General features: G+C 44.7%; 1 protein-coding gene across 7 annotated transcripts in view; it reads left to right on the plus strand.

Moving 5' to 3' along the window:
- The window catches only part of mgat4c (mgat4 family member C), a 115,826-nt gene that overhangs the window by 50,995 nt on the left and 52,471 nt on the right, over positions 1-12,360 (plus strand). For all 7 annotated transcript variants that reach the window (XM_039807528.1, XM_039807530.1, XM_039807531.1 and 4 more), the window contains one exon: positions 1,653-1,723. In XM_039807528.1, the coding sequence (XP_039663462.1) occupies positions 1,699-1,723 (25 nt within the window). In that variant the 5' untranslated portion in view covers positions 1,653-1,698. The remainder of the gene's footprint in view (positions 1-1,652; positions 1,724-12,360) is intronic.

A 12,360-nucleotide genomic window follows, 5' to 3' on the forward strand; every position in this document is an offset into this window, starting at 1 on the left:
TTTGAAAATACTTTGAACGTCAACAAGAAGTAACGTCACCCAACATCGCTTAGAGCACCTTTAAATGTTCACAGATCACAATGAAATCAGCTACTGTAGTGTTTGGTTCGAGTTTGGTAAGGGGTAGAGAGTTTTTTTACTTTTTGCATTTTGGCTGCTTCAAAAAATCTGACCAACTGAGTGAAATTATAACTTGTTATTCAGCTTATAAGGTTCTTTATTATTGATTTGACTGAAGTACAAGACATTTGTAGGCGTAAACCTTTCCTAAAGGAAGTATGTATTCCTTTAAAGCATGCACGACCCACCCTCCAATCAACATCTTTTTTAAAGTCTTTGCTTTTAACGGAATTTTTTTTAACAATCTTAATTTAATCAAATTTTATTCCCAGCATGCTTACTGAGATCTGGGAATGCAGTGATTAAAAATAACCAACAGGTCAAGGAACATGAACAAACTGTAGAAGACAATACAATTGCAAAAAACGAGAGTTTTCTATAAAATGAGGAATTTTGAGTGTGCAACGTAGTGGGTACAATGTTGTCATAAGCACAAAAATAGCATCAGGTTGTAAAGAATTTATAAAAATATATAAATATGAATATATATAAAAAATGTAAATACAGAATTTTCTGTTGAGTAAAGGTTCAGTTTTTTACGCAGAGGAAGCTTTTCTTTTCTGAAGACTTAGTTGCATCCTTTACAAAAGCTCCACTAATGATGGCATGCTTGTTGGGATTTTGTTGCACCACACAGAAGATTACTGGCTTGAAAAAGTCCAATTTGTACTGTTTTTTTTCAGCCATGGAAAGTAACAAGAAATGATCCAGTAAAGAGCTTTTTGAGGGGCATTAGAGGTTTTGAGTTAAAACTGCACTTGGCAACTTAGCACATTGCCTTCAGCTCCAAATGGCAGCAGGAGGTAATTGCTTGAAGGATGAACTTAAATGTCCAAAAGTTATGTAATGTGATGTTAGTAAACGGCACACAGTCTGTATTCACTTCATACCAGATGGCATGGAAGAGAAGAAGAAAGGGGGGGAAAAAAGATCCAACGGTGAGATTATTAAGGAGCGATGGGACACTGTTCCACTGGACATTCATTCATAAAATAATGTTTCAGAGTACTAATGTGAGATCAAAGCTGAAAGGTCAACTTATGGCAAGACTGGGGCTTATATTATTATAATAAACACTCCGTTGCCTGGATTCCCCCCACATCCACCTACCCCAAAGCTCCTTTTTTTTTTTAACAGGGCCACAAAAACCAAGTGAGTGAGGAGCGCCTAGCAAAATGAGGTCATCTCCACACATCCATTGATCCTCCCATTCTTCATCTCGGAGGCAAGTGGCATATAAGAGGATCTATCTTTGTGAAGAGTTTTGAGCCCCCAAAATTACAAACAAACTAAAGGCGGCGGATCGATAGAGTGTGTCTCACAGAATGATGAACTGGCACTTCAGAAGGGGAAAATCAATGTTGCGCTCCCTTTCTGTCCCTCTCCTCTTCTCTCGGTCTTTCTCTGTTCACAGTCCTCATACAGCAGTGTTTAAGCATTTGTGTGTGTGTTTTGCGTGTTCACATGTGTGTTGCTCGATGCAGGGTCTATCCCTGTGATTTAATGGCCCTTTGTTTCTTATTCCTTTTTAGCCTGGAAGACCCCTGTCACTTTGATGTGTGAGCACACCCACCAATAATGGCCCATAGGATACGCAGTGGAAGTAAGTGCTTCTGGTCAGATTTACTGCTTTAGTGCTCCTCCTCCTCCCTCCGCTGCCCCTGTAAACCTCAGCTCATCTGATGCAGACATATTGATCGGCACAACATGGCAATCTTTAAATCATAACATAGCACTTAACATGCAGCTGCCAAAATGAAACCATCTATTTATTGCAACAAACACTTGGGACAGTCGACCGCATGGTGTTGCATTTTTATATCCCCGGATGAACAGTAGCGTTAAAGGCGAAGAGAAAATAAAGAACCTCCTGAAAAATAAAGGCAAGTCCATTGTATATCTGAAACATAACAAACAAATAAATAAAGTTCTCCAAGGGGAAAATTGAATTCTTAGAGCTCTGTCTGAAGCTAGAAATGAACTGCTGTACTGTGGCGATCCTTAAGGGTCACATTCCCAAAAGAGAGAAGCGTTTTCTCAACTCAGCGTTGGGTCGATTTTGCTTCAAAAATGTTTTGTATTAAGTAATGAAGGCATTCTGTTTGAAGAAGTAAGAAGATGAATCTATAGTTGTTTTCTGGTGCTCCGTGTGCTGCTTGTAATGATACAAAAGGTACAGGATGTGCTATGAGATTGCCTCTCCCCGGAGATGTGGAGTTATCCCATTACTGAAGCGGGATTTTAGTTGGGGCTTTCACTGAGCGGAGGCAGGTTGTGGCTTGGATGAGAATACATTGTGTGCATTTGTCTGAATGGAAAAATTGCAACCTGATCTCACAGAATTCCGTGAAATGAACACGGGCCCTTAACTCAAAATCCGTGGCAGTTTCACGGAATTGGAACAAAATCCGGGAAACTGCCACGGAATAATTCCGTTAAATGAACACGGATCGCCAACGGATCGCCAAATTCCGTGATGGGCCCACGGAAGAATTCCGTGAAATGAACACGGATCGCCGAAAAAGAAACCCCGTTAAACTGCCACGGAATAAAACAAACACGGGCTTACGTGACACGCGAGAAGAACGGAGCGGTTGGGTTCAGGAAAAGGTCGTGGGTGGGCTTACAGTTCAATGACACGCGACAAGAACGGGACGGTTGGGTTCAGGAAAAGGTCGTGGGTGGGCTTATGGTTCAATGACACGCGACAAGAACGGAGCGGTTGGGTTCAGGAAAAGGTCGTGGGTGGGCTTACAGTTCAATGACACGCGACAAGAACGGGACGGTTGGGTTCAGGAAAAGGTCGTGGGTGGGCTTATGGTTCAATGACACGCGACAAGAACGGGACGGTTGGGTTCAGGAAAAGGTCGTGGGTGGGCTTATGGTTCAATGACACGCGACAAGAACGGGACGGTTGGGTTCAGGAAAAGGTCGTGGGTGGGCTTATGGTTCCGTGCCATACGCGGGACATGCTTAAAAAGAAAAAAAAAAACACAACTGACAAACGCACGCCACACACGGGACACGAACTCCGCTCTCTTGGGTGCAAGTCCTGTGTTTTACCACCCAACCTCCTTGTGCGGAATTCCAGCCTTACATACTACTCACTACCATGCTACGTCATCTTCTCATTGACTTTACATTGGTATTGTTTTCCGTGGTGGCCACACGGAATTTTCACACATTCCGTACCACCACCACGGAATGAGCTGTTACCAGTCCGTGGCCATTTTACGGAATTCAGTGAGACCAGGCTGAAAAATTGTGTACATTTTATGTTTCCCAGATAATGAATCCTACTGACTTGTCGTCTCGCGCCACCAGAAGGTTGAATTTGTGGTTTTGGGTGAAGTTTCTCAGCAACTACTGGATGGTACTAAAATTGGGAACAGACGTCCATGCTCACTTTGGTGATCTCTTTCATCATGTGTGTGTCGGTCGGTCGGTCTGATCTGGGGGTAACCTGCTGGTGTGATGTGGTGAGCTCTCAGACAGCCCCTTATTGGTACTGGAAGGTGCGCTGTCAGCTGTGGGGAGCTCCTGTCAGCCCTGCCTCCTGAAATTTAGGGCTGTGAGTTGAAGCCTGAGACAGGTATCCATGTGGGGTGAAGGGGGGGGGCTAGAGTGGGGGCGATCCATCCATCTACCTATCTATCCATTTACATATCTGGCATCTACATCCATCTACTTATCTATCCTTCTACCTATCCAGCCATTTACATTTCTATCCATCTACCTATCTGTCTATCACCTATCTATCCCTCTACCTATCCATTTACATATCTAACCATCCACCTGTCTATCTATCATCTACCTATTATCCCTCCTATCTATCCATTTACATTTCTATCCATCTACCTATCTATCTATCATCTACCTATCTATCCCTCTACCATCCATTTACATATCTATCCCTCTACCTATCTATCACATATCTATCATCTACATATCTATCTATTAACTTATCTATCCATCTACATATCTATCTATCCGCATAATCTATTTGTCTCTGTTTCTTGGTCTGTCTCCTGGGCTGGGCCGGGAAGTTGCTGTGTGTCTGTAGTGAAATATTCACAGTACGTGCAGGGAGTTTGACGAGTCCCCCTGACACCTACATACTCTCCACACTCATTTGCATGTACTCCCTGGCTCCAGCACGTTACCTCACAGCTCCCCTGCTGTTCAGCACCGTACTGTACGCTCGGTACAGTCTTGATGTAAAGAAACCCATGGCACACTGCTTTATAGGGGTGTTCAAATAAATGATTGCATCGATGCAGCGCGATACGGATGTAGATGATTTTGCATCGATGCACCTGACTGCTTTAATTTGTTATCATGTAACCATGTGTAGCAATAATAATGAGGTGGTGAGGCATCGTGGTACATCATGATATCCAATCGATTTGAATCGTTGACAGGATCATCGTAATCAAATTGAACCGTGAGACCGGTGAAGATTCACACCCCTATTACTTTGTTTTCATACATAATATGTTGAGGATGTTAAAAAAAAAGACAACTACAGCATATCCACGAGAACATGTTGGCTGAAAAGCTTTCATTAGAGCATTTATTACGATTCTGTTGAAGGCTTTCATGCCAAAAGTGACTCTTTACGGTGTATGCTCTTTAAAGCGGAACTCTCGCCAAAATGCAACCTAGGGTCTTTTTGTGAATGTACCCGAGTCGAACTTTCGTTTAAAAGCATAATTAGGACGGAAACGCCACTTTTAAGATTTACCGTATTCTCATCTTCGGTCAAATGGCCTTTTGAATGGGAGTGCTAGGGGCACTACTATGAAAGCATCAAAATCGCTATTTTTAAAACAATAAGAAGGCGCGACACAATATGAAACTTTGCTCAAAGTATCCCCAGGGGCTCTACACATGAACTCCAGCATTGAGAACATTGTTTGTGTATACAGAGTTTACCAAAAAAAGATTTTGAACAACTCACTTTAGCTGTTGTTGTTTACGCTATCCGCCATCTTGTCAGTCAAAAAGTGCCGATCTCTGAATGCGAATGAACGGACTCCATAGGAGGAAATGTCATCCTTATATGAGGCTCCTTTTTCAACTACAAGGTCAATATTGCTTTTCACTAACGACAAAACAACAAATTATCCGTGCATTTATATGGAACTAAGTTTAGGGGCTTTCCATCTTTACTCTCCTCCCTGTTACGTTGCATTCGGAGATAGACTCTTTTTGACCGACGAGAACCCTAGGTTAGCGTGACCAAACGTCCTCTTTTGCCCAGACATGTCCACTTTTTACCTACTGTCCGGGGCATCCGGGGGGGTTTTATAAATTCATGAAAATGTCTGATTTTCGCTGTTTTTCATGGGACCATTAAGCGTGTACTTAAATTGACTGGCGCTTTGCACACAATACTATGGTACTTTGTTGTGTAACGTAATTCCCGAGAGGCTGCCATGTTGGCGGCTCTGCGACGCGCATAACACAGGGCCCAGAGCAGACAGGGCCCAGAGCAGACAGGGCCCAGAGCAGACGGGCCCAGAGCAGACGGGGCCCAGAGCAGACGGGGCCCAGAGCAGACAGAGACCAGAGCAGACAGGGCCCAGAGCAGACAGGGCCCAGAGCAGACGGGGCCCAGAGCAGACAGGGACCAGAGCAGACAGGGCCCAGAGCAGACGGGGCCCAGAGCAGACGGGGCCCAGAGCAGACAGAGACCAGAGCAGAAGGGGCCCAGAGCAGACAGAGACCAGAGCAGACAGAGACCAGAGCAGACAGGGCCCAAAGCAGACAGAGACCAGAGCAGACAGGGCCCAGAGCAGACGGGGCCCAGAGCAGACAGAGACCAGAGCAGACAGGGCCCAGAGCAGACGGGGCCCAGAGCAGACGGGGCCCAGAGCAGACGGGGCCCAGAGCAGACAGGGACCAGAGCAGACGGGGCCCAGAGCAGACGGGGCCCAGAGCAGACGGGGCCCAGAGCAGACAGGGCCCAGAGCAGACGGGGCCCAGAGCAGACGGGGCCCAGAGCAGACGGGGCCCAGAGCAGACAGGGCCCAGAGCAGACTGGGCCCAGAGCAGCATTGCACATGAAATGCCGAAGCCTTTCCTGCTAAAGATTTCCCACGTGGTCCAAAAACACAGGGGAGACACTTTGTTTCTCTCACTATGACTCTACTCGCTCGCCGTCACTCTCTCACTTCTGACTAGTGCAGCTAGAGCAGCTTCACAGTTGAACAGCAAAAAAAATGTCCCACGTAGCGTCCCGGTCGGGACCGGACAAGTGGGAGGTGGAGTGCACCGAATGTAAAGCTGGCACATATGTTTCAGTGTCTTTATTATTTATCTTATAACATTGAAATGGTCTTAAGAGATATTTTGTTGAAGCTGGATTTTCTAACACAGAAGAGGTCATATTTAGTAATAATTTTTATTATTTCATATTATTTATGTATTTTAAAAGAGAGCTATTATTTTGTTACAGGTTGTTACAGATTTTATTTTATTACAGAAGTTATTTTTGCACCATAAAGCATGTTCATTAACCTCTGAGAAGCCCGTCTGGATTTGTCTCAAGGCCGGGCCGAGTGTCCTCTTTCTTGAAAACCCTACCCTAGGTTGCATTTTGGCGAGAGTTACGCTTTAAGATCCTTCTCCTCCTCTTATAACACTTATTCTAAATATGAAATTATTGGAATCTTGGGTGCGGTATGTAACTTCCTGCATTTCCCAGTGTGCTCAACATCAGCATCCCTCAGCTGGACCTAATGTACCCAGCCGGAGTTCATAATAGCAATAGCATCAACAAGAGAGGAAGTGGAGAATGTGACTAACAACCATGTCGCAGTGTTGTAATCTGGTGTATTACAGCTGCAATCTCTGCCTCTTCTGAGGATTTCTCCTTGTTGATATTTGAACGTAGAATGGTGGCTCTAAAAAAATAAGTCCTTTTAAACCAAAACCTGCCAGCTTTTGGAACAATTTCTGCTTTCAACCTCCATGCTAATCAATATCTTTACGTAACATCCTGTCATCTTAGTTTGGGCAAGTATCCATGGAAACAAAAAAAACAAAACCAAAACAGGTCCAGAGACTCAAGATACATCACAAAACATTTTTAAAGGAAAGGAATGCCTGCAAGAAGTTTAAAGAAAAGCATGTTTTTTATTTCACAATGAATAATATCAGCCCAAGGAATTCCCTAGGAATTAGGTCTATATTGGACGATTGCCTTCCGTGCATGGGTGTGTTGCATATCTGAGTTTCACAAAAGACACCGGAGTTTGCCTCTTTTACAAACTTGCAATTAACGTTGGCCGTTTCGTTAACCGTAAACCACAATCTTTCCGTAAAGTGTTTTCGTTGCCAAACCCTAACCGTATGTGCCTAACCCGTTCAAATTCTGTCAGCACTGTTGTCTGTATGGAGAAATGGTAGGATAATTTCACATAAACTCTATTTTTTTATTTTTTATTATTTATTCCAGTTAAAAAAAATGGTATTAAGGTGTGCGTACAGATAATACATATCAGCAGCTTCCAGTATTAGAACATCTTGTCAAAACCAGAAAAGCTGCTATGTTGACAGCAGGCCTGTTTACATCCAAAGCTCTCGCAGTAAGGCAGCATTGATCCACTCCTTGCTCTCTGCATAATTCTCAGCCCAATGATTAGCCTCAGGGGAAAAAGTAAACAGGAGCGGGTAAAAGTTGCAAATCATCTTTTCATTAAATTTTTCTGCAGCCTACCTCGTAAGTCATCATCCCAGAGCCGAGGCCTCTATCTCCGAACTCTGCAGAAATATCAATATGGATTTAGGAGTCTCCCTGAAGCAAGGTCCTCAGCTAATTAAATCTGTAATCACTTTGTACTGTAAAAACACAAGCAGGGGAGGAGGGGACGGGGGTATCTAGCAGTTTAAATGAGGGCCAGTGGAGTTTTATTTAACAAAGACAGCTAATTGGGTCAGAGCTCTTTATCCTCATAAAGCACAGAGGTTTCCTGCATCCAGTCGGACTGCTTACGGCTCTTTGCTCTCAAACCGAGTTTGTCTCTTTCGGAGAGAGTGAGAAGGGGGAAAGAGAGGTTACGCCGACGGAGCAGAGCCACTGTTGTCAAGGCTACAGCAAACAGGTATTTTATATTGTCTTTGGAGTTTGAAGTCAGTTGTACAATGAGGAAAGTAATGAGATTCAGAAGGGCTCCGTGCCGGGAGTGAATTTTAATAGCGGAAGGTGCTACAGAGATGTACAAGTCCATGAACTCCTTCCATCTTTCATCTCGAGAGGAGGGTTCATTCAAGCAAGGTGCTGCGTGCTTCACTGGTGCCAAGCATGAACGCGATCCTACCCCTGTCACGTCAAACTCCCATCACCCGACCTTTCTTAACCTCCACTTTAAATATTGTATAAAGATTCTGTCAGGGGACTAGCAGAAGGTTATGTATCTTTAGTATATTATACTCAGTTGCACTGTCTTGAATAGTTGTAGTGTAATCTGTCTTGTAGTGTTGGCCTTGTGAATTGTAAAAAATAAAAAAAATATTTTGAATAAGTGTGGTCCTCCATGTTTCCTTCTTTTAAACTTGCCCGGGGCCGGGAAGCGACGATACCCATTAGCAGCATTAGCAGCACCTGTGAGTTTATCATGTGACAGCGAAAACGCTAAAGCTAACGCTAACGTATTTCAAGACGGCCCATGAATATGGAGCGTCTACCCCAGTTCATGCAAATGCAAATGTAAAATTTCAAGCCAAAAGGAACACTTGGAATTGATAGTGGAGGTAAATATTCATGAAAAAGGACAAGTTTGTGAACGGGCAACACAGATTTTGATAATGAACAACTAAACACGTTACACACCGGACCTTTAAGAAAAACTAAAAAATATTCTACTCAAAGAGATTTATGCTTGATTATCAAACTCATCCATTTTCCAGACTGAGGCGTGAGGTGTTCCAAATTTGTTTTGGTGCAGCTTTGTTAGTATAAAAAAAGATTAACAACAGAATAACTTATTGCAGTTAACAATAATAATGAGCAGATGTGGTTTTGTTCTTTGCTCTCATGCAAGTAAATACCTAAAAGGTTACTTTGACTGTCAGCTTTTGAGACTTGTCCAGATATTACCGATTATAATACAGATGTTATCCCTTCTGCTCATTTCTGTGTTGAAGCAGCAGCAACTGGGTCAACTGTAGTCTTTAGTATGCCTTGCTACCTTTTCAGTTGCTACACATTAACAGCACTTACTGAATTAAAATGAAATAGTCTGTAGATTGAGAGCAGCATTTTGTGCTATATAAGTCATTATGATGTTTAACTTGTCCCGGGCTGTGCACATTAGATGAACAAACACTCCCCAATTAGAGTAAACAGTGGCAGAGCGGACAAACACTTCATTGAAACTTCACAGAGAAGACAAATGAAGAAGAGAAGGAGAACCTCGCCAGGGTTGCCTCATTGCTCCCTCTCCTTTCCCTTTTTGAATTTGAAGCCAAAGGAGTCGCTGTGCAACCACGGTTGGAGTTTGAGTTTGCTGCAGCTCCCGAGGTGGCGACCTTGCGCCGCCTCCATTCTCTTTTGTTACTCACATTTGTGTCTGTCCCCGGGGCTCTTCGTCTAAAGAGCCCGGGCTGAAGAGGCACGCGCAGGCCAGGCACAGTATGGCGGGGTTAGCCCGGCCCTGGAGAAATCTTCACAGCGACCTGATTTCTTTCAGTTGCTCCCCATATTCCCCAGGTCTTCCGCTCGTGTTCACCTGATCCTCTGTCAGAGCCATTTTGTGAAGGAAAAACTACTTTAACGAGAGTAAAACTAGAACAAGATTACAGTAGTCCAGTAGCTTAATTGCAGATTGCATTGCAGTCGCAGTCCTAGCGCCAGGCTGTCAGGCGTCCCCCGCAGATTTCTGTTTCGATGTTTAACCTGGCAGATAATTGCATCCATTATTAGAAATGATGCGTAACGTCAGGCTGAGATCTGGTGCTGACTGTTTTTTATGAATCCTCATCAAAATTGCATGTTTTCAATATCGGCGGCGCGGCGATGCGTCGAGAAGAATCTCTCATCACAGCTTGTCATATTCATCTCGCCGAGATCTGAGTTAATATTAGCGATTGGTCCCCAAGTCACGTTCAGCCCCGTCTTTCCATTCCAGCATCTGGATTTAATTGGTGCTACGCTGTAAAGCCACAGCTGCTCTGTCTGTTAGGACAATAAATTACCCCAATTAGGAGTCGAACAAAAGAGGCTGCCTGACACCACAGCCCGCTGCCATGCCTGGAGATTGGAATGCAATGGGATGAGGCTTCTCACTGACATGAAGCTGTACCAAAACACCTGCCCCATCATCTCTCTGATCAAAACACCGTTCCAGTCCAGCGGATATATGGAGCAGGAGGAGATTGCTTTGCATGGCCCGCAGCTCGCCACAGCCTCAGTCACAGGAGCTTGTGCTGTGCAAATGAAATAGAGAAAAAGCATCACCGTGTTCAAAATCAATGGAAGGTATAGTGGGAAGGTGTGTAATTGCTGGGCGGATGATTAATTGGTGTTTGGATGATGAGTTGTGGATACATCCAGGTTTTCTGGCAGCCGCCTGCCATATCGATGGCACTGGTAATGAAGGCAATAATGAGGGAAGGTTTAGGAGGATGTGGAATGGGAGGAACAATAGGGACACCTGTGCCTCTCTACAGTTAGAGTATAATTTAGATCATATTTCATTTTCCTCTTTGAAAGCTAGCCTTAGTCTACTTGCTCTCGGAAAGATGAGACATATTTATTTGCCGCTGTTTGCAGCTTCAGCAACTCGGGTGGTCTTCCTTTGAGGAGAATGCAGGGTGGCCGCTGCTTCCTTCCACGTCTCGGCCCGGCCACGCCATCCCTTTGTCTCACCACTTGCTGTGAACACGCCATTAAGCCAGCCAGAGTTTGACAAGAAAAAATGAAGTGTGCTATTTCCTGTGGCCTCGAGTGTCTTCCTGAATAATGAGAGCATTGCCCCCCTCCCGCCGCCCCCCCCTTGTCCCTCCCACTCCCTGCCAATGGTTTTACTCTCCCCCTTGAAGTTCCAGTCTGCTGAGAGAGTGACGGGGTCTTTAGGTTGGCGCTTGTCTCTGAGAGAAGAAGAAGAAGAAAAAAAGAGAAAAGCGGTCATGCAAGACCTGTCAAACTAAATCTGGAAAACCCAGTAAAAGAAAGAGAGGATTGGATGAATGAAGTGGATTTTATTGATGAAATCCTCATCCCATGTCACGGTATTAGAGCATGCAGAATAGGGCATACTGTATCGGAGGGAAAAAATCCATTATGATACAGCATCATGAGACGGTGCAAACAGCTGCAGTTGTGCGAGCCCTTATTAACTGCCACTGTTTCCCATATCTCATATATCTCCTTGTTTTTTTTTAAACACGTCAAATGGCTCAGCAGCACTAGGCTACTGGATCACAGCGAAATGCTGCCTCGCGCAGCAAACCACTGGGAAGAAAGGGAAGCTCCAGTGCTATTTCCTCGCTCAGCCTTATTTCTCCCAATTACCAGCGTGTGAGAAAACAGTCTGACATGACTGACCTCCTCTCGGAGAGCCGTGGTCATGACTGGAAGGCTCTCCCTGCTTATTATGACAGAAGTGTTATGGTAATGGAAGGAAAGTCTGCACCGTGGCGATAGCACTGCAGGAACGGATAGCCTATTATCCGCCACTGTGTGGTGGTAGTAATGGTGAGAGAGAGGGCATCCTATCTGTTATGGTGATGATGCATTTTAAATGGGTAGTGCCTATTATATATCAGTGGATGATAATGGCAGGAGAGAGCATCCTCTGGGTTATGGTCATAATGCCTAAGGAAATGGTGAAAAGGGCCGCGCAGAAAATACAGCGTGCCTTGTCTTGGTTTTATGGTGACAGATAGAATGAAGGGAGTGGCAGTTTTTTTTCTCTCTCTCTCTGTTGTAATAATGATGGGCCAGCCCATGTGTTCAAAGAGCGTGAATATCCAGGGAAGGGAAGTGTGTGTGGCTGCACGTGTGTGTGTGTGTATAACAAACAAGAGCCACGCAGTAGAAAGAGAGCCTTAGTTAGCTGTCTGCTTGGCGCTTCGCCGCCCGTGATGTACGTTTATGGCCCATCATCTCTAGCCAATTACCCTGCCTCAGTGTGGGAGCGCCGCGCCTTCTCATCACAGCCGTCAGTGTCTGAGCGTGGAGAGAGACGGCGACAGTTAACGTTCCTGGACATCCCCGGCAAAGAGCTGTCTTCC

The sequence above is a fragment of the Perca fluviatilis genome, chromosome 8 (assembly GCF_010015445.1).
Source record: "Perca fluviatilis chromosome 8, GENO_Pfluv_1.0, whole genome shotgun sequence".
NCBI lineage: Eukaryota > Metazoa > Chordata > Actinopteri > Perciformes > Percidae > Perca > Perca fluviatilis.